The sequence below is a fragment of the Strigops habroptila genome, chromosome 2, assembly GCF_004027225.2.
Source record: "Strigops habroptila isolate Jane chromosome 2, bStrHab1.2.pri, whole genome shotgun sequence".
Lineage (NCBI taxonomy): Eukaryota > Metazoa > Chordata > Aves > Psittaciformes > Psittacidae > Strigops > Strigops habroptila.
Genome location: NC_044278.2, coordinates 115,987,072 through 116,010,487, shown reverse-complemented (window position 1 = coordinate 116,010,487; position 23,416 = coordinate 115,987,072). Strand labels below are relative to the sequence as shown.

Sequence of the window (23,416 nt, the reverse complement as noted above, 5' to 3'; positions counted from 1 at the left end):
TTTGTTTATTTCAACAGTCCCACAAAAGAATACAAAAGATAAGAAAAGACACAACTTGTGCATGGTTAAGTGCTCTGCACTGTGCTCTGCTACATGCTGTGGTAGAGGCTACTGATTGCTACAATTTATGCTTCCTTCCCACTGTGAAATAGTATTCAGATGGAAAATATGACAGTTTTCGATGTTCTCAAATACTGTCATCATTTCCACAGGACTCTTTCAATAATTGACCGTAATATTTCGGCAAATGCCTTCAGTCAGGAAAGTGACAGCTTTACAGCATATACCATGATTTGATTTCCAAATGGACTCAGTATTCACAGTTGGAGAATAGATTTTAGAAAAGTATTAATCCCATTTTAACGCTAATCCAGGTGGTTATTCTTGCAGAAACGTTCATTGTATGCAGCCCTAAATTTCACAAAGGTGGTGTCTCGGGGATGTATTGTGTCAAATATTTGCAAGAATTAATGCATAAAAAGACCTTGTTCTAAATCCACAGGTGTGATTACTTCCATCTCTATTTGAAGTTGTATCACAAAAAAAGTCTTCCAAATATTGATCAGGCATTTCGAAAGGTTTCCTTTTACCCACCTAAATTCCTCAAAGCCTTATTCCTCCACATTATACACTTCCATGGTCTCCAGTCAAATATAAAAAGATATCTTCCTTGTCTTCCTGCAGGCTTCCTAGGAAAAGTCTTTCATTGGCATTTGTCAGCCTCAGGTTTGAGGAGAATGGGACAGGGATTATTTGCTTGTTTTGTTAACTGCAGTCATTGTCATGTCTCAGTGCTCCAATATTGAAAGTCTGCTGCTGAACTGCAAGAAATTTGGTCTGACAGATAACTGTTCCAGAGGAAGAGGAACATGATGCCATGTTCTCCCAATTGAAATGCTTGTAAACCAGCCAGTGCCTTTCAAATTGCTGCTCCGGATAATTTGTCAGATACTCCTCAGATGATTGTTTTGTCAAGGCTCATTAACTTAATAGGCAAAGAGGATTCATAGGTCAAAGCCTTATTTGTCTATAATAAATTCAAGTTTATAACCCTTGCAGCTATAGTGGCCTGTCATCTCCTGGGAGGTTTGGAGGTCTAGAACAACATACTGCCATTTTAGGGTATAAGTTATTTGGGGTTTGACTGAATTATCAATTCATGTGAATTGATATTAACAGGGGCATGTCAATGTGCAACAGCTGAAAATCTGTCTCATCGAGGGCAGAAGTAGAGAGAGAATTTCAAACTATTAAGTTTTTCTTTGGGAGCATGATGTGGGAATGGATGCAGAGTATTCATGTTCTGGCCTCTGTCATTATTGACAGTTACATGTACAATTAGACGATTACTGGCAGTGAAAGGAAATCACAGCTCATAGATGTAACACTCTTTTACAAACATGAGACGTTGTTTCTAGAGTACATTACATAAAATGTTGTGTTCTCAGTCTTTGTACCGAGAACTTCATTACATTCACCACTCCATAGACACACTTAAAAAATGCTTCAGTTTTGACCAGAACTAACTCCCCTGTCTTCACTGAAATCTTCTTAGCACTTTAGCTGCCAGCATAGATTTTGCTAAAGGGCAGCCCTGATATTGTTGGTTTGTGTTATTTCTTTATTTTTATTTTTTCCATAGGTACTTGTTTTTCTCTTAAGCCTTTATCATGTGATTACGTCAATATTTCTTAATACATTTAGGGGAAGGAACAAACTTCCCCTAGGTTTCAACTAGGGGTTTCAACTTCACAGTCATAGGAGAAAACCTTGGGAACATGCCTCCTCCCAAAATATAAAAATAAGTTGAAATTTTGTTCATGTTTTGTCTAGTTTTTGTAAACTTTCAGATCCTCCTTATAGTACTTGGGTGCCTGGATTGAAAGTATTTGGCTTGCTTTTAAAATCAAGATTAGTTTCTTAAAGGCAGCCTCGGATCTGGCTGACACTGTGATCTGTAATCTTAGACAGACTAGTTAGTGATATTGAGTTTTGTTTCCCAGTCTGTAAAAGAGGTTGAATAATGATCTCATAGAGCTTCTTTGAAAACTAATTCTGTCCAAGACAATAGCATCCTATTACTAACGGCAATTTGTGTTATTATTTAATAATATGAAAATAATTTTGAAGTATTTGATGAATCACATTAAGGACATCAAGTTCTTGGAACCACTGCTACTTTCTCACCAATGGGGATTTGGGAGAGAAGGGAGGCTGGAATGAGATGAGCTTTAAGGTCCCTTCCAACCCAAACTATTCTGTGATTCTATGATATTGGCACAGGGCAGAGCAGAGTCTTTTGCAGCAAACAGCCTGCCATTTGCATAGGTATTCAGGGGTAGCTGAGCATTGTGTAACTCTAAAGAGCTACACAAATAAAAAGGTGCTGAAATATATGCAGGATATATGGGTAAGGAAACTATGATGTCCAGAATTGTAATGATTGATGGGTAATACTGCTTCCAACACATGGCTGAATTCCCATAGCCTCCGTGTAAGCATACAGGGGTCACCACACTCCATGAGTCCCTGCAATCAGGCTAGCACACATCTGCAACACTAAACATTACTGCTTGTGGTCAACTCATTGAATTTAAGGGATCCCTGGGATCCCTCTATAGACCATGAAGGGACAGCTGAAAAGGTCTTGATTGCTTTTCAGGGATCCTTGCAGGAGGTTAACTGCACTTGAAAAAGGTGTAAATAGTGGGCCTCTCTAGTACTTACTGCTATAGTGTCCTTTCTCATTTGTTAATATCTGAGCAGCCTTTTTCTTCACAATAACCATCTGGGAGCGAGCTTATTGTCAAAATAATGCATATAAGTGTTCTTGTGTGTGGCTGCCTTCCAGGGAGGCTCTTGTCATCTTTATTGAAATTCACATTTTACAGGAGTACTCATCATCCCCTTTTCAATCCCATGTGTTTAATATGGGAATTATATCTCCCAAAACACATCTAGCCCTATTTTGAGCTTTTTGAAATGCCTGGCAACCTGAAAATGGGACCTATCAAACAAGCAGTAAAAAGCAATGATATTATGAAATTGAATCTTCAACTTGCCCCACACAAACACAACCATCTTGAATTTAAAATGAACTTTTACTGTTTAGTTGTATTCATTTACTTATATTGGGGGGAAAATTACAGATAATATTTATAAAATTGGAAATTATTCTGTTTTGGGCAAATGGGTTTAAGCACTGTAATATTTAAAGTCAGAATTGGAGTAGATTTGTAGTTTTTCCTATTTTAACACCTTGGAATCAGCTTCTGGACTGATCTGCATTTTACATAATCCAGCCACAGACAACAAGCTTCTATCTGCTGAACTAGCACTACTAAATATCACTGCTTAAAGACAGTGGAAGGGAATAAGTACACAATTCTTTCTGTAGATTTTTGAACAGCAAAACAGGCAATACTGAGGTTCAACTTATTCAGTGTCAATGGAGAAAAAAATAATCCTGTTGTCACAGAGGAAAACATCTTTAGAAATTAAAAGATACCTGATTAAAAGAACTCTTGATAAAGTAACTCCCGAAAAACATAAGGTGGCATTTTAAAAAATGAACACTGTGACTTTTTGTTTTGAGAAGTGACTTTAAGGTATATCTATACACAGATTTAGGCATTCAGAAGTACACAGCATATAGCAACCCCTAAGCAATTTAAGAGATTAAACTGGTCATCTCAGAGGCTGCTTGGGTGCTGATGTTCATGCTGATGGGAATTGGCGCATCTTGTTATTGCTGATTTCAGTGGGAATTAGGCATCTAAGCTCTATGGCCTTCACTCCCAAAACACCTTTAGCAATTCAAGTACTTCTTTGGCACCTTTAGACCTTTCTAAAAATAAGTTTGGATACCTTGACTCACATGTGGAGCACAAATTGCAGTGATAGACAAGAGGCAGCCGAGCTGCTTGCAACTACAGACCCGTTAGACTTGACTGTGTGGTGCTGCTTCTGAAAGCAGCTCCAGAACGGCAATATTTTATAGTTACATACTATAAGGCAAAACAAAATCTGCATAAACTATGTTGATTAACTGTCTACATCTCGAATGCAGAGCCCTCGTGTAGATTGCTCCTGCTTGTGAATCAGACTCCTGAGGCCTTTAAATTATTTAGGATCTTTTGGAGATGATACAAATTAATTGTGGGTTTTCCTTATCATTTTCAATTAACAAATTAAAAAGTCTTAACTGAATAAGTTCCTGTAATTTCTTTTTAATCCTGACTCAAGTGTTCTCTTAAAGTGAATGATCCAGTCATATATAACTATTATAGTTAATGAAAGAAAAATGAAGCTATGAGCCTCAGCATTCATGTTACTTTGCATGGATGAATCTCTGACCTTAATAAGTACAACCATTCCTACTGACTCTCTTATGCTCTTTCCTATTTTTAATGAGAACTCTTCTGTTTTAAACATTATTAATTAAAATTATTAAGAAGATGCACCTTTTTAAAACTCAGAGAGATGATTGCCTGTAAAAGCATAAAATCTCTATAGTTCAAGTGTTTAATTATGTAAAGTTACAGAAGGCTTTCAGGTTAAGTTGGAGTGCTTCAGGTTAGAGCTGCTGGGCTTTATTTCCAGTTGTACTGCTAGCTAAATCTCTTTAGTTGAGCAAATTACTTAATTCTATTTGCTTTGCTTTCTCTATCAGTAAAATAATCTCCTAACTCAGTTATACTGAGAAGGAAAACTAATATTTTTAAACAGATTAGAGTTAATTTTTTTAAAAGAGAAAAAATAAGATGTTTCTCTTGTTTCATCTTTTGAGAAATGTTTCATATTTTTGGAATATATGGTTTGATTTTCAGACATACTGTGCTCTGGAGTGCTAAAGATCCTCTTTTGTTCATTTTCTGCATCCGTGGAAATTAAACCGTATATTCTTAGCTCATAAAATGGACAGAAATATTAACTTAGTTTAGTTAAGTAGCAGTATTTTTCTTACTGTGTCTTTAGAGAAGAAAAAAAAAACATCAGCTTGCGGGAAGAAAACGTGTGTAAATCACCAGTATTAAAAATTTTCCTGCTGTTACGATTACAAAGAAAGCTACAGAGAGAGAGTTGGGAACAAAAGAAAGATGTCTCCTGCTTTTCCATGCCTATAAGCAAGCTCTGAAGTTAAGTCTCTAAAGTCACAGGAAACGCTCCTGAAGTATCGAATGCCAGTTCCTGTGTCTTGGATTAATGGTGAAGGCTGGAACCAGGAGACTATAAGATTTTAAGACCACTTTTAACTGTTATTTTGGCAAGGGCAATCAGTCATCCAGTAAGGGGAGGGCGAGGTGGACCATGGCGCTCAAAACTGAAGTTTTGCCTGATGTCTGCTTGAGGGGATAACATTGACCAAGTGCTGGCTACAGTTACTGGCTGTGAGAGCAGTTACTGACTACATACAAGGCAGGAGTGATGCTTCAGATTATCTCGCGAAGATCCAGTCAGTTCATAACTAAGTCTGCACAGTAAGTTTCTTGTTTGAAAGGGTCATTTCTGTGAGACACAATAGTTTATTTTGAGGATACATAAGCACCCTTTCAAACATCCTATTCTGTGTCTGACAATCCCCTTAGAACAGTTCTTCCAAAATGATAGAGCACTAAAACTCCAGACACGATGTTCAAATGCTTCTGAGTGTTAGGAGCAATTTACACCCACATTTTGTATTATCAGTTCTATATCTGGTTCATGTGTATTCCAAATAGGTGACAAAAATTTCAACAGCAAGTGTCACTCTGCATAGGAGTGCTATAGTAACAAGCTAATGGAGCCATTCACTAATTCATATCTTGTCCACAGTGACGAAAGTTAGTGGCAATTATTACCTGACAACTGTCTAAAGGCCAATATGAGAAATGGGTTTGGAGATTGCAGTTTCATTCCTGTAGACATGTTTCCACATCATAAGAATCATCACTCCATCTGTCACAGTAATTGCTAGGCTCTCAGCTCATCAGAAAACCCAAGGATAAATTTAACCTGGAGAGCAAATTTCTCTTTTTTACCCCATGAGAGAGTTCTTTGAGCTTAGAAATGAAATATTACTGTGGAGACAGGGTAAATAAAGCTACCCTGTGGCTACCTATGCTGTACCTGTTGGGGGAAGAATAATTTCCAGGGCTGTAGCTGCACACCAAAGGAGCAAGAGAGCTAACTAGTTAAAGAGCTGGGAACTCAGAAATTTGCCTGTGCCACTGACAGCTTGTATGATTTCAACAATTTAATACTTTCCTTCAATTTTGTCTACTTGTGAAGTACATTACATGCATCCACAGACTCCACCAGCAGCCCTCAGAGTTAAAAGGTATTTTCAATAGGTGCAAATATGCATGATTTAGTGCACTGCATAAAAAAGAGTGATCATTAGTATCAAGTGGAGTGCTAGGAGGCCTTATAGAAAGCAGGTGGGACCTCTAATTATAACAGTGTAATTTGTCATGGAAATAGGAGAGAATTACCACAGTAATAATGAACTTTCCCTCAGCCCTGTGCTAGTCTTGTTTTACACTATAGTTATCCCACTGGAGTAATGGAGTGCTGACTCAGGCCCCCAGATTGTTTTGTATTTAATTATCACCATTTATTATTGTTGACAGAAGCCGTATATGTCAATATTTGCAAATATGTCCATTTCTGTTAGTTTTGCCAAGTCAAGTAAGGTCTGAGTTTAACAAGGTATGTCTAAAATACACTTGTGGTACAGAAATCGGGAGGTAGCACTGTGCTGAGTCTATGCAAGGCCAATGATACTGCAAGCCTGTTTGAGGACACTGGTGTAGAAGGTGTTGCAAAACTGAATGAGTTGTTTAAACTAGATACTCATCTCTTGTAGCCGCCAATTTCACAGCACTGTACTTCTTCTGTCCATAAATTATAAAATATTATTTAATGGAATAGTCAGAAACGCAGGATTATGAAGATTAAAACAAACTCCTGACATGATGGGACCCACCTCCTGGGTCTACTCTAAAACTTCTACATATTTTTGGTTTCCTTTTCAGATTTTTTCCCCACTATCAGAACATAGTTTTACCTTTATGGGTCTGTGAGGATAATTATTTCCTATGGTAAAAGAAAATTGATTTAGGTAGCCAAAGGCTGAAACAGATTCAGCCTTTGAATCAGATTCTTCTGCCATTTCTGTTTTTTGAATGGATATGCAAGCATCATTAGGAAAAAATGTTATCAAATGGCTATGTATTTATCATTTTACTGCAGAAATATTTATTGATCCGTGTATTGATCACTGTATTGGTTTGAGAAGTAGTACTGGAGGTGAGGTGGACGGAAACAGGAAAGAGGGATGCTTATTTATCACTCACAAATACAGGGGAAATGCAAAACCCTGAACCTGAGTTATTGATAGGAAACAGTGAAAAGGACAAGATTACGTCATTGATAAAACATATGTATGTATGCAAAGATATTCAGTGCCAATTTGCACCAGTAGGATAAATTGACATAGCAGTTCATCATAAGCCATAGTCATTATAAGCTGCTGCATCAATACGAAGTCACTGGGAAAAGGGTTTTTTTTGTTTTACTAAGAAAGAAAGTAAAAAGCACTCATTAGGTGTGCAGAAAGGGTTACAAGCTCTAAACATCCCTGAATCTGGTGAAAGCCTAGTTATACAACCAACCTTTTTAGGTTGAACCTAAATTTAGCTAAATTGTCATTGTAAATTTGCATGTAGAATGTTTTGGGATCTTAAACCATTTATTCTTTAAAAGGTTTTTATTTATTTTTAAAGAATAACACTAGAGGCAACTAGCTTATATGAATTTTTTAAATAATGCTTATAGTGCATAAACCCACTACTGTTACTGCATAAAAAGCAAGGTCAGTGGAAGTGACAAGATATTAAAATACATTCTTTTAGCTGACAAAGGGAAGGAGAGGATGATTTAGTTGGACTTTGAAAATTAAAATTTCAATATTGTTAAGGAAATGCCGGAACAGAAACATTACAATCCACAGGGAGATGCAGAGATAATTTCTTTTTCCAGAGTATTTCCGTACTCCATGAAGAAAATGCATCATTCCACGCATAATTGGAGTTGCTTTCTGTATCTTTTGAGGCTCATTATAGTTCTTGCTTTTATGCTATTGAAATCACTACACTGATGAAGTGGAGAGCAGAAAAAAGAATATAACTCTACAACGTGAGAGGACACTTATGTGCACAGTCTCGCACATCACAAACTGCTTTTGATTTGATTACACCGATTTCTAACATCTGAATTCTGAATAGCAGATTTCCTAAAAAGCAGCCTGAAACCATCATAATGTATTACACTTTGTAAAGAGAAAATGAATCAACGTACACACCTGCAACTCACTGAAGCCTGCCTGGGGGGAGTACACAGTAGGGAAACCTAATGTCTCTTGCAGCTACTCACTGGTAGTAGGGTATATCTACACAGCCCAATGCAAGGGTTACCATTCAGGTACTCCTGAGCTGGTTCTAGACAAGATAGGTCAGCTGATGAAGCAGCCTAACCTGCTTCCAATAAATGGCCACGTTTATTAATAGTTGAGTTGGGTATAATCGGCAACATGCGTAGACAGTTTAGTTGCTGATCTGTTGAAGATTGCATAAGCTGTAATGAGAACTCTTAGCCTATTCAGGGTACAGTGACTAAGAGTTGCAGGTAGGAGGACTTATGTAGTATCTGTGGCAAGAGTGTGGCTATGCAGGCTTGGTTGGAAGCAGAAGTCATACAGGTTTGGCTAGGATACAAACTCACATAATACTGTCATTGCACCATGCAGAAGAGAATTTGCTTTTGACATTTCAGATTCAGCAGTATAAGTGAAGGTTGTTAATTTTTCATATCAAGCCTTTACAACCATTTTATATATTATACTGCTTCAGTGAAAGTGTATAAAAAGTCTTGTTTTATGAAGACATTTGAAGTAGGCAATGAATTCATGAGTGTCATTGAAGTCACAGGTGCTCTCTAGAACATTGAGGCTCAAATGATTCAAACTTCTCTGTATTGGTATGTGCACAGCAATTAGAAAGGGAAGTATGCAAAGAGTGAAACCCACTCCTGATGGAAATTTTAGGGGGTCTTTTTCCTATGGGATTTTGTCTGGTTTCCCACGTGCCTCTCGTAGTCATCACTTAATAATTAGCATTCATGTTGTTATGCCACGAATTACAAAACTCGGTCTTTCAGCTACGGTACTGGAAAGTTGTGCTTTAGAACCAGAAATTGAGATCAGAATTTCTGGCAAAGATTAGCCTATTTCTTTTCCTTGTGTTTCCTATTTTTTTTCTCATACAATCTTACGCAATACCAGAGTGCTTTGAATTAATGACAGAATGGTAGAATTTTCTGTTTTGACAGGAGGAGGATTAGGCAGCAGGTGTCCGCAAAGGAGGGAACAGTTCAAAAACCAAACCACATCTCAGTAAAGTCAGAAGGAGACAGTACAAAAAACCAAACCACATTTCAGTGAAGTCAGAAGGAGAATTACATTGACTTTGTTGGAGCTTGGGTAATCCAAGAATAAACATGGAAACATAATACTACAAGCAGGTTCATACTTTCCTGCGAAGGCTAGCATTCAAAAGACATGTCATCACGCTTAGTAGCATCTCAAAGATTGTTTCTCAGAGATCCACAATCTATTTGAATGTACTACTTGATATCCTTCATAAAGAATATCATCACATGGAAAATAAATTCTTAAATGATTGGAAAGGTAAATCTATTTGCTGTTGACTTAAATAAATCAAGCAGCATGGACCATTGCTGAGGAGTAAAGCATAAAACATAATGCTGCAAAAAAAAAAATGTAGTTCTTAGTAATCACCACTATGATAAAAGCAGGGATTTTTATGAAAGTTCATATAAATTAGCTCTTCAATAGGACAGAATATGTTCTATTTTATCGCATCAGATTTATATAATTTTGTCCATGTCAACCTTTCATGTTTTCATGTTTAAATTGCCCAATTCTGCTATTCTTCCATTACCAATTTACAGCTTCAAAAACCAGCTTAATTAGTGTCAAGTAACAAAGGTACAACATTGATGCAACTCAGGAAATGACAGGTTTTCTTCAGCTTCCCCACAGAAGTGGTGAATAGCACAAATTAATTTTGGTCTTGTCTACTTTAATATTGCTCCCATCACTGTAAGAGTCTGGACATCTCATTTACCTTAGTTTTTTTAGAGACAGGTTGCTGGCAGACAGAGAGAGTAAATGGCTTTGCTGAGGTCCTGAAGGAAATCCGCAGTGAGGCTGGGAAGTTTCAGACTCACTTGCCAAAAGGAGCAATAAATAAAGCACACAAATCAAGCATGCATTGTGCAAGTTCAGATTTTAGTAGCATACATATGAATTTAAATCAGTGTAATTATCTTTCTGAAGATTTAAGATAGCTTCAATTGACTTATATATTGCTGGAAAAAATGGAAGCCACCATTTGACTTGGGAATGTTCATTCCAGGTTGATTAACCACTATGCAGGAATTTGGTAATATTGTATGTATAAATAAAATCATATTTCTAAGAAGAAACAGCAAAGTGAATTAAAATAGGTCCTAATAAAATTTTTTGAAGAGTATTAGCATTTCATCTCTTAAAGGCTTAAACCAGTCTCAAAGTAGGGAACAATATGAGCTGTGATGTGAGAAGAAATTCTATTTACTTTGGTAAAATGCTGTCTGTTTTACCTCTGTTGTCAATCAGAGGTGTGCATAGTGTAACATTTACTGCAAATATTTATCAGGTCTGGATTACTGTCTGTGAAAAACATAAATGGAAATAATTATTTTTTAACACATTATACATTCTGCATTCACACTGGAAGGGAAGAGCTGGTGTTTGGGACTCGTGTAGCAATGTCTGATTTATCTAAATAAACAATTCTTCAGCTATAGTAGCTATAATAGGTTTAAAAGATGCAAATTTAAATGAATTTAAATGACTGAAAGATGTAAAATCTCTCCAGTCCTTTGTTTGGGCCAGGAGAAAAAAGTAGCGATCTAACTGTTCCACTTAATTTGGGTACAAAAATGAACATTTTCTATCCAGAGTAATTGAGGAGCAAAAAAAACCTTTTTGGGTTTCTTGATGTATGTCCACCCAATTGTATTTGGAGAATTTCACTGGTTAAACCCATGATTATTTAAACAGATATTTCCTATAGCAGTAGACAACCCTGATAAGTTCGAAGAGAGGCATGATTTGGAATAAAATAGTATATCAAAGGAATTCTAAACACAAGAGCCTATTGCCATGCAATTTCCCGCCAATCTTGCAGATGCAAGATTTGAAAATGTGGATGACCATCCAATGCATGGGCTTGTCCTCTGTCGGTTGTTTTGTATCATGTGAGTAATCCATGTTTCATATGTGAAGTGTCTCACTGATTGCAGGGAATTCACAGGTTTTCAACAGAACTGCTTTGTCCTCAAAAATAACGCATGGAGAACTGAAGCAAAAAGCTGCAATGCTAGCTCAGTTCATGTGCTCAGGAGAAATATGGACACAAGATGCCCATCTCCACAAATAGCTTCCTTGCATGGCTATTTCTTTTTACAGAGCTAAACGACAATGGAATTTTGGTTTTAGTCCTAGTTAAGATTGGATGAGCTGTTGGTATAAATCCAACTGTGACCATTTTTACTGATTGACTCATGCTTACTCGTGCTTCCTTGTCTGTCTGTTATTCTTATGTTTTCTCTTAAACAGCAGTGTTTCTTCTCCCAGTGTACCCAGTGCCAAAACTGGTGCTGGCCAAGACATTTGGGAACAAATGTAAAAAGGTACTGATAAGTTGGAAGCAGCAATGAGAAATTGACTTCTAGAGCTCTTTATCAAATAAATGAAAGCTGAAAGGAGAAGAAACATGGCAGCATCTTCACCCTTCACACTAAAGTTACCTTAGAAATAGCCCAAGAACCTTGGATTTGCTGACTGACAAGAAGATTGTAATTATAAGAAATGATCCCTAACTACACGAAAGATTTGAAAAGTTGAGTGAAGGAAACTCAGGCTGTTGTCCAGGACTTACTTATACTATTAAGTATCTTAATGATATTAAATCAGTTCCCAGAAGGATCACAAATTGACTGTTTATTAGCTCAGTCATGTACGAATGCTTGCTAATTCTGTAAATCTTTTAAAACCAGTTTCCGGGTTTCCTCAAATAATTTATCTATTAAGTTTCTATCTAAACAATTCACCTTAATGACTATGACAGGCTTATTTACTCTTCATAAATGCCTTTCACTGTTCTTTCCTAAATAGCTAAATTTCTCTTCAAAGGTTGAATATAACAAGCATCTTTAAATAGAAGGTGTTTTATATATTGGTTTAGGGATATAAGAATTGACATATTGGAACATATAAGTAATCTGTCTACCCCATAATTCCTCTAATGCAATCCGTGACCTATAATCAAAGACAGGCAAAATGAATTACTAATGTGCTTGTACAATATTACAGTGATTTGCTATGGGAGATGCTTGTGCTTGAAACTCCCACTGTGAGTAACCCCAGAATGAGAAAAATTAATAGATTTTTAAATCGGTTTTTGTATCTAGTTCTAGCTTATGCTTCTTTCTTAGACCTCATAGTGTAATACGCTGAATGTTTCCCATGAAATGCTGAGTAACTCAGTACAAGAGTCATAGTTTGTATAGATTAGATTAGAAACAAAAGAGTTTAAGCTGTTGAATTTCTTCACTATTCATCTTTCATTTTGACAATGCATTCTTTACGCTTCTGCATTTTCAAATCACCACTCACTGCTGTCTGTATGTATTCTCTTGGGATGTCATTCATTTGTGCATTACACTGTTTCTACTTTTGCTATTCTCTGTGTGTATTTCTCTAGGATTTTTGGTTTTCTGTTTGGTATAGCTGCACATGCACACATGCATGCTGGGCTGATTTGAATGTCAGAGAAAGTGAGGCTAAATAGCAGCTTCAGCTACTGATGAAGCTCTCGCCTCTGGTCTGTTAAAAAAAAGACAGACACTCAACCCGTATTCCTAGCTTGCACAGAGATAATGTATATCCAAAAGGAGGGATAACATTATCAAAAGATATCACACAAGTGCAGTAAACATTGTATCAGGAGTAACTGCAATATAATCCTAAATTAATGTTCTTTCCATTGTGATCATTCTCTTTGTTCTAATGAACCACTACTATGGAAGCTGAAGAGACACCTTTTCTGGCTGTTTCACCTTGACAGTTAGTGTAATTTATTGAAATGAACATGTGAGAGTTAAAAAGTACAGAGGAAATGAACTTTGTCTTATGCAAAGACAATATTAAAACTTAAATTTCCGTAGGAATGTTTTTATTGTGCAAATATAAAGATATAGAATCTCGTGGGCTATAGAAATGTTTGTTAATGGTATGGTATGGTTTGGCATCAGACAGTTTTTCATTGCTGTTTTAAACCACTTTAATTAGCTGTTATTATCCATGTGTTTTATATTGAATAAGTAAAATTCAGTGCAGTGACTCTACCATGAAAGTAATTTTATGTGCTTGTTTTTCTTTGGATGGAGCTGGATAGAAACTTCGCAAATTAGATTAATGGGTTGCAGTTATTTGAGCTCTGTCATTAGACTTATTTATCTATGATTTGCCTACTCTTTAGAGAAAAAGCAGATGCAGTATAAAAGTCCTATTAATTATTTTTGAAGTGTCATATTCAGTGCAAAGTCAACCCTCCCTTCAAAAGAGAAAATAAAGCTAGGATGTTCCAGGCACTAAATGCAGTGTTGCAAGAGAAGTGTAACCATGAAGGCAGTTTTTTAAAGACAAGATTGCTCTAACAGAGTTCTGTGTTAAAATCATGTTATACTTGATGTTTTTCGCATCCTGAATTGGAATTAGGTCTCTGATTTCTGAAGGGAACTCTCAACAGCCTTATAAGTGGTATTCATAACTATAAATGAAGTTCTATGGACTGTGGTGGAAAAGTACATGAAAATGTGAGGTCTTTCCAGATTTTTCCAGTGTCTGTTTAATCATTTGTTTTCTTATTTTCCTACTGAGTACATACCTGCTATGCAATTGAATAATTGAATAATCCATTTCATCCAGTTCTAGTGGCAGTAATAAATCAGTTCATCTAAAAATTCTGGTCTTCACACTTCCTGAAATTCAAGGTCTTACTGGCTATTAGCACCTTTATAAACAATTTACTTCTTTACAGTAATTCCGAATTTAGGCTGTATTCACAGACTGTGAATTAGACAAGCTTTTCCTTTAGACAATAGGAGCTATTTCCTTCCTAGAAAACTTCCTTACTAATTTCTTTTATTTTTATTTTTTTTTTAATCATATGTGTCTGATGTGCAGTTTGGTATTTTTGGACTGCAAATCTTATATAATTCTTCCTATTGTGCCTATAGGAGTTTTACTAAAACTACTGAGATATTCCTTGATTTCTATCTAAGTTTTGTTATTCAAAGTTTCTTAAAAGTGGGCCCGTTTTTCAGGTTGTTGCTAATGTCTTTTGTCTTTTACTTAAACTGGAAAGAGATTTTGGTGCAGTACTTGCGTTGTTACTTGCACAGAAAACTAATAAGCTTTTTGTGTGCAATAGATAATGTTTCATTACAGAAGCAATGCACAGCACTAGAAATACGTCAGAAAGGGTGAAAGGGTGTTACAGGACAGCGGTGAGTGCTGTGTTTTGCAGCTGCCACAGAACAGCTACTGATGGAAGCTGTGCTACTGACTCTCGGTACACCCCACTCAACCAGCACTCTGTGGCAGAGACTCAGCTGTAGTGGCCCTACTCCTATCACCAGCATCAATACCCAAAGAATACGTATATGGCTGCATGTATTATTGCTTTCCATTTTTAATAGAAAAAATACTGACATTTGAAATTAAGGGTGACAAATAATGACTGGTGAGTTGTCCCTGGCTGCACACCAGGTACCCACTAAAGCCGCTCTATCACTGCCCTCCTCAGCAGGATGGGAGAGAGAAATATATTGAAAGGTTTGTGGGTTGAGTGAAGAGATCACTCACCAATGACTGTCATGGGCAAAACTTGGGGAAATTTATTTCATTTATCACCCGTCAAATCAGAATAGGGTAATGACAAATAAACCTGAATCTTAAAAAAGTCTCCTTCCTCCCTCTCTCTTCCTGGGCTCAACTTCACTCCCAGTTTCTCTAACTCCTCCCCCCAGCAGCACAGGGGTACAGGGAATGAGGGTTGTGCTCAGTTCATCACACACTGTTGCTCCTTCCTCCTCACCCCCTTCCCCTGCTCCATTGTGGGGTCCCTCCCATGGGAGACAGTCCTCCATGAACTTCTCCAAAGTGAGTCCTTCTCACTTCTCTCCTTCACTTCCATGGGGTGCATCCTTCAGAACAGGCTGCTCCAAAGTGAGTCCCCCGCAAGGTCACAAGTCCTGCAGCAAACCTGCTCCGGTGTGGGCTCCTCTCTCCTTGGGGCCACAAGTCCTGCCAGGAGCCTGCTCCAGCACAGGGTTCCCACAGGGTCACAGGTCTGTTCATGAAAGTAGCACTACATCCTCTTCCACAACTGTAATTAGAGCCCAACTCGGTTGTTATGTTCAGGAACCATTTCCATCCTATATTGCTTAAGCAACTGAGGTGATTTTCTTTGTTCTACCATTCTCCTTTTTTTTCCCCTCCTACATACTTACATGTGTTTTTCACTTATTGCAAGTATTTTTTACAGGTAGACCTCACTCTTCAGCTGGTCTAATTGTCAAACTAATTTAATCAGGGAGTATTCCAACTGAGAGGCTAGTAGGAAGAACTGTGAGTTACTTTTTGTAACAGCAACAGAATGTCTTGTAATGTCATGGAGATTTAGGCATCCCACTTCTGAAAACCCAGGTCTGTCCAAAGTATGAGAAGAAGTTATGAACAAGGAACATAATGAACTAGAAGAAGGATGGGATGAAAAGGAGGAATTGAAGCAAAATAAAAAATATGTGTTATAACAGGAATCAGTACCTAGCAGTGACATCTAGAACGGAATACTACCTTGCTCTCTCGGAAGAGCAAGGTAGCATGTCTGAGTCATTAAAAGTGGTCTCATGATTCCTAAAATTTGTTCCACTTAATTTTGTATCATTTTGTCACAGTATATTTTTCTTACGTTTTTCACTCAATAAGCCTAGTTTGCTCAATGCTGTGTTCTTCACAGTTCTGTGTAGGTCTGTATTTACCCTACATGGAAACATCGGAATACAACAGTATGTCCTCTCTACTGTACTCCTTTAAACAGCATTCCTAATTTCAATTCCTCCCACATCATTCCAAATTTTTTAGCCATTTTAAACATTTTGTTTCAAACTAAAATAACAATTCCTTCTCACATAAGCATACTTTTTACATTTTAAAGCTTATCATTATCGCCTGCAATTACCTCAGCCGTAAGGAAGCAGATTTGAAGTGAGTGGATGTTTCACCACTTTGAAGATAGGTGCTGACTTAGGCACACTGCTAACAAAGGTGGATAATTAGCTTTATTCCAGGAGCTGAAGCATTCCTCTGAGTCACAGTTTCACCTTGCATCCTTCCTTATTGCTATAGGATGCTAATTTAGGGCTGCAGTAACTCAAATACTTTAGGTTGGGGAATGTGGCTAACCACTCTTTGTGGATGCTGTTTGAGGAAGGGAGGTAGGGAGGGAGAAAGGAAGGCAGGCAGGAAGGCAAGAAGAGCTCAGAAACCTTGTTGACTTTGCTTGTGCAAGTGAAATTACTCCAGAGAACCTTAACAGAGATATAGCGTGGTCCTTATGCTACATATTTGTAGGCAGAGTGACAGCCTCATCCTTCATTGTGTTTCTTTTTTGTTTTCCACTGGATAGGTATTTAGCCTTGGAATACTATTGGTAGAATACGTGTACAGATGCCATTTAAAAAATGAGCTTCGAAAACCCTCACTGCATGTGCCTGTGCATGAAAACTGTGTCACATCTCGTGTCTGGCTTTGTTGCTGAAGGGTGATCTGAAAGTAGCAGGGTTGAATGTCCTATTCTCTGAAGCTTCCTATTTACCTCTGATGGGAGACTGGTTAGTTTGACACTTCTAGTATGGGTCAGTAACTGTCAGTACTGGCTAATATCCATCTGTTTGTAGCAGAGATAAGATTAATAGAAAAAAGCACATTGTGGTCTCCTAATTAATCTCACAGGAGAACAAAAACTCATTTAAGTTAGAAGCTTAGCTGTTGGCAGCATCAGGAAAAGCTGGTTTCACTTCACTAAGCTGAATTAAAACTCCACATTAATGGAATTAAAGCATGTTGCCTTCTTAAACTCTTACATCCATCAAAGCAAAAACTTAGAAGCTTTATAAACAACTGCACTGCTATCTTCAATCCTTGACATAAGAAACAACATGCTGAGAATACATCATAAACTCACTGTTAAGAGTTCCGTTCACTGTTCTCTGATAGAACTTTCTCAATATTGTATTTATCAATCTTTTTTCTTTTAGCATTGTGGATAACAAAGAATAACTCAGAGCTCTAGTTTGGGCTGGTGGTGGTTGGTTGGTTTGGGTTTTTTTTCTGCACAGAATATATTGATAGACAAATGGAGTTTGTATACTTTTCTTCTGTGTGACAGTTTCAGAATTGGGACCTCAAAAATGCTTCTCCGAAACCACTGTCCAAGGTCTCTATCCAGCCTGTGCCAATAGCTGCATCACTGCTTCTTTATGAGAAGATGCAAGTCAATTGATTTAGGAAGCAAATAATGACATTTGTGCTGTCAGTTTTGACTTGTCAAAACAGATGTATGAAAACAAAAGGTTTCCTACATCAGGGCCATAGCAAGTAGAGGACAACTGTTCTTTGTTTGATAGGAGGTGGGTTGGGAGAGGAAAGCTGATGGCTTTTCTAGTACTCTGTGTGTATAGACAATATGTATTGGCTTTATATGAACAAAAGAGACAAAAATTTGAAATGGTAACAATCTTCTTTCTTCCACCTTCAATACTATAGGCAGGCTTTGGGTTGAACTTTGATTTGACTGTCATGCAGTCTGATCCCTTAATGGTGGTTTGTACTTATTTTTAGTTGTCAATTTGCATTATGGACGCTTAAGACACAATAAATACTTCCCTTATGTGATTGTTTCATTCTGGATAGGGATTTCACTGGGATATTATGTAATGGTGAATGTGTCATTCGTGAAGGAAAGGCTGTAGTTCATGTGGTCCCTACAGGGTAAGGAGAGTTTATGATGCTGCCTCCAGCATCACCCACACAGCAGAAGTGCCTTCAGAGCATCCTTAGGCTAGAACAGAATTAAAACTCAGGAGACTGGCTGCTCACCTTCTTATTACTATAATAATTATTGATACTATTATTTTAATAAGAAACATTAAAAAAAAAAAATACATTGACACCAGCCTGCTCTGGTTTTAGTAGTTAGGAAAGTCATGAAGTGGCAGACCTTGCCTAAGAAAAGGGTTTAAACCCCCCCATAATTTAAACCTATTAAAAAAGAGAGGTTGGATTCTTTGCTCCCTGTTTTACCCTTATTATTAATTTATAATCTCATTTTTGTTCCTTCACTCATATGAATTGTCTTACAAGAATAGGATATTTCCGTTGTCTCAATGAACTAAAATTAAATGGAATTAAGTTAAAACTGGTATTTTACAGGATGTGAGATTCATTTCTTCATGGAGAGCCCATTTTGTGTAGCTGTAGTACTGAATATTATATTGAAATATCATTACTTTGTATTATTAAAATTATGAAGATGTTCATTCTCTATCATTTCAGAGAAAGGGTAGCATTTTTATAAGCCTAAATGTCAAACTTTGAATACTTCGATCTGTGAGTGTAAAAATATGCTGCTTAGCTACATATCTCATAGGGGTGTAAGTATCTATGTTTAGGCATTCATCATAGAAAATGTTGATGGCAGTAACTCAGAAGTTTTCTTTCGTGCTACAAAAGGCATGACACTTGCACAACTGTATTAAGCATTTGATGGAAACAGCTTCTTTCTGCTGGTTTCATCACTGTAACAGAAGCCACCAGGAGCTTTATCTTTTAAATAAGTCAGTTGGGAATGATAACAGACTGTTATTTCTGTCTCCAACTGGATAGCCGCTTGTGTCAAGCAGTGATTAACCCACGGGTTTGATTTTTAGGTGTCATTTTATTCATGACGATACTTTAGAAGGCATAAGGTTGTACTGAGCAAACTTGATTTTTATAATTATCTACAAAAAATGAGTTTTCATACTACCCGTTATGAATTATTTTCATGCAAAAAGCCAAAAGCTCATTTGAACTCTATGTCACAAATAGCTAGCATTGGAAAAGGGTTTCTAATGAGTGGAATATTGCCAATAGGAGTGAGTTGGAAGGAGTGAGGTATAAGGTTCCTTGCACAGCTTTGCATAACGAGGTAGTCATTCCAGTGAGGGATGCTGATGACAACTAGTGCTTGAGTGGTTTGGTAATTGCGGGAGAATACTGAATTGAAATCATTGCTTTAATTCCTACTTATTATGGGATTACATTACTGAATAGATCATCTTATATAATAGGAAATAATATTGCCATCCCAGTCCCTTTTTTTCTGCTCCATCATTGAAATGTGTTTTGTTTTTCCAAGAATCTGCTCTTCCTTCTGAATATTCGTTACCCTGTCTGGATAATCCTTTGGTTAATTTGCTGCTTCTTGCCCCAGCCATAACAATACTGTGTGAGGTTAACTACCAAGCAGATGTGGTGGCACAGGACAATTTCTGAAGTGGCTGAGGAGAGTGATTAGTGAGTTCTGAGTACCTTGCCCTTCTGCTGAGATGTTACAAGATGATTTGCTGAAAGGGATGGTTACCTTGTCTTGGCAATGCAGGGCTTTGGAGCTGTTTTAGGCTCGACACCCAAAATCAAGGAACATGGTGCTCCTAATCACTTCTGGAAATACTGTTTGACCTCATTTCAGTTTCATGTTTCAACAATGATTTTCCTTAGGAAGTTCGTAAATAACATTTTCGCCAACTTTTCTAAATAGGAATCATATATTTTAAACAATAAAAAATTGCATTTATAAAAAGAAATCAATTCTTTTTAACATAGCTGAATAGTGAAATCCAGAAATAAATTCGTGAGTGCAGCCAATACCAGCTTCAGATCTAGGTTGGTAGGTGTTCAGAAAGGTAATTCATCCCGTATTAAAGAAGTGTGTGATGTCAAACAGAGATCTTTTATAAACACTAAGAGTTTTTGCTAATTCTGTAAAGGTCATTATGAACAGTATGGTGACAAAATTCTTAGTCTTTATTCATCCGCTATAGAAAATATTTAGAAAGAGAGGGGTTATAACCTTCAGGTTTTGCATAAAGTATCCATCCTCAAAGCCATCAGTTGAATGCACCAGTAAAATGCAGCATTGCTATGGGACTGAGAGTCACACACTTTTCTTTAAGTGATAAAATACATGTAAAATAGATGTGTTGCTCACTGACATCGAATGTTTTAGCTTAAGGTGTGCTTCTTCTGAATGAACAGCCTGAGTTTTATATGGAGCTTGAAAGAAAGACAAAATAGAGTCACAGATATAAAAACCGACCTAAAGATTTAATTTTAATGTGTACTTTGCATTATTAATACTGGGCTTCACTATGTGATGTAGCCATTTAAACTAATCAGAACATACATCCAGATCTTTCTGCATTTCAGGTTCTTTTAAAAACACATTGCCTTGGATAAGGAATGCTACTTATTATTGCAGAACTGCCTTTGACTGATGCTGTGTTGTTATCCTTTTATATTTACATGAATAGTGGTGGAACAATATTATTATATAATAGTACAATACCGAAGTTAACATATACTGTGTAATTGATTAGATTTAAGTAACTTATAATTATTTTTGTGGTTACTACTCATGACAACATGACATAGGAGAAGCCGTTAGAACTCAGGATTTTCAACCAAAAAGATTTTTCTTCCAGAGAGTCTGTATTTTGCTTAGAAAATATCATGTTTTTTCCTAAACGTGTCTTAGATTGATAAAATTTCATGTGGAAAAACTCAAGATACTTAAAATCTGATAAAAAAGTGAATGTTGGTTGAAATTTGTAAAATTCAAAGTTATATTATGGGGCAATTACAAGCAGCACATGTTCTCTTTTACTGAGCATTCTACCTGAGAAACAGTGAGAATTATATTGATAACATTACCATTTACTGTTTACCTTCTGCTCTGAAATTAACCTCGTGGTTTATGGTTAGTATATTTAGCAGAACAATTAGCATTTAAGTTATTTTAAGTCACTGAACTGTGTGTGTATATATATTTTTTAAAAAGAATGAGAAAGATAAGGGGGAGTTATTCTCTTTTTGTCTGCTATTAATGAGGAATAAAATCTGATTTTAAACAGGAGAGTTTGTAGGGTTGAACCCTTTTTTGAAGTGAGGGACATCACTGAAATCAAAATGCTTTAGAGATGTGTAAAACAATCTGATTGTTATTTCTAATTTGGCATTAGCTAAACTGCTAGAGACAGTAAGAACAAGAGAAACTATAATTTCTTTAACAAATGCTTTTCTTTATTCTTCCTTGGTCATACAGTCATTCCCAGCACAGCACTGCAACGCGTCCACCCACAGTGAGCTTGCAGCGGACCATTTCTGTGGAAGGGTAAGATGATTCTCTGTTGAAGCTGCCTGTAGAGCTCTCAGATACCACTAAGCCAGACACTGAGCTACCCACATACACATAGCTGTTAACTAGATGTGGTTTAAGTCTGTGAAATGAAGAAATAACTACTTTCAAAATAGTGCTGATCCTTTCTAGATACTTACACTGGAAGGTTTGGTTTTCATGGAGATAAGAATATCTGTCATGGAGATACGTTAAATTCAATGTCTTCAATTCATCTCACTTGACTAATATCGGTATTTACATGTGTTAGCTGTAGAATGTTTTCCACTAATCATGGAAATACACGGTGAAGTCTTATTCTATTTTCTTAATGTATGCATGAGTTCTTTTTGACAAAGAAGTGTCTGGAACTAAGAATGAAGTACTGGTAGACTGTGTTAATTGTCGAAGCACAGCTCTGAGTACTTAGCTGACTCCATTTTAACAAAAACAGTTGGGCAAAATATGAATCATTCTCAACCACAGTTAATATTCTTGCATCTTTATGATATTAGAAAAGCTGATATTTAACACTGAAACACAGATTTTAATTGCACTGACTGGTGTAGTTTACAACAAATGTTAGATTTCTTTCTCCCCGCCCATGTAAATGTGGAACTGTTTGAAATATTTTGTAGGCATGGGTAATAACTTGTCATTGCCTGCTGTTGGGTCCTGTTTCAAAGCTTTTCTTTCTTGTGATAAAAGTGAGAATCCAATGTTTCCACAGAGGAAAGATGTCATCTTGTATGCTGGTTTCTGTTACAACCTTACTGTGGTGCAGTCAGAAGAAAAAGAGTTAGATATGCGAAATACTCCACTCCTAAATGAAGCCTGAAATGTTTTTCTCACAAGTCTCAATTCTTTTCTTTCTTACCTAGATCTATGATTTTAATCTTTCATTTAAAATATGTAGGACATCTGTAGTAACTATTCATTGAAAACGAGTCTGAATAATGAAATGGCTACAGGAAAGGTGCACATGGCGTAAGGGCTGTCATCTGGAAGGTAATCCTATAAATGAAGCCCTAATCATCCAACCTCAAAACAAGGCTAATTTCAAGTTAGATCAGTTTGCTCCAGGTCTTGTCCACCGTGAAGATTGGACATGTTCTGGACAACATTTCTCAGTGCTTAAACACCCTCATTTTAGATTTCTTTATCTCTCTTTCTGCATAACAAAGAAAGAGAGTCATAATAAATTCCCTTGTCTTTTCCTCAAATTGACTCATGAATAAAGTGATGTTTGAAATAAAACTGAGCTTCAAGAACAAGTTTATCAATTAAAATGGTAATTGTATTAAAAAAAAAAAAAAGGAAAAGAAATAAAAAACTGCTAAATTGAGATTTAAGGAAAGAAATCCTATTATGCTGTCTCTGATTTGGTGCACTGGACTCCATAATTCGGGAGGTATCCTGTAAGTTTAGACTTCTGTTGAAATTTGGAAATCAATCTGTCTGTGTGAATTTTTAGATACATTGTAGAATCTGTACTGGCCACACAGTCAACTTGCATATATTGTGTATGAATCATTAGAGCACAGGAAATTTGCAATTGATATTACAGGTCTCCTGCTGTTCAGGAGGTAGAAGAATATCTGGCCTGTAATTATTACTAATCAACTTACACTGAGTCATATTTCATTTCAGATAGGAAAGTGGGACTGTTAGCCTACTACACCACTGAGCAAAAATAAGTAATCAGCTCAGCCCTAAATATTTCATTACGTTAAAGCTTAATTTAT

At 36.7% G+C, this 23,416-nt stretch overlaps 1 protein-coding gene across 35 annotated transcripts in view; it reads left to right on the top strand.

The window, feature by feature from the left end:
• Positions 1–23,416, top strand: part of DLG2 (discs large MAGUK scaffold protein 2) — a 997,741-nt gene that overhangs the window by 748,158 nt on the left and 226,167 nt on the right. For all 35 annotated transcript variants that reach the window (XM_030474393.1, XM_030474424.1, XM_032919710.1 and 32 more), the window contains one exon: positions 21,600–21,668. In XM_030474393.1, the coding sequence (XP_030330253.1) occupies positions 21,600–21,668 (69 nt within the window). The remainder of the gene's footprint in view (positions 1–21,599; positions 21,669–23,416) is intronic.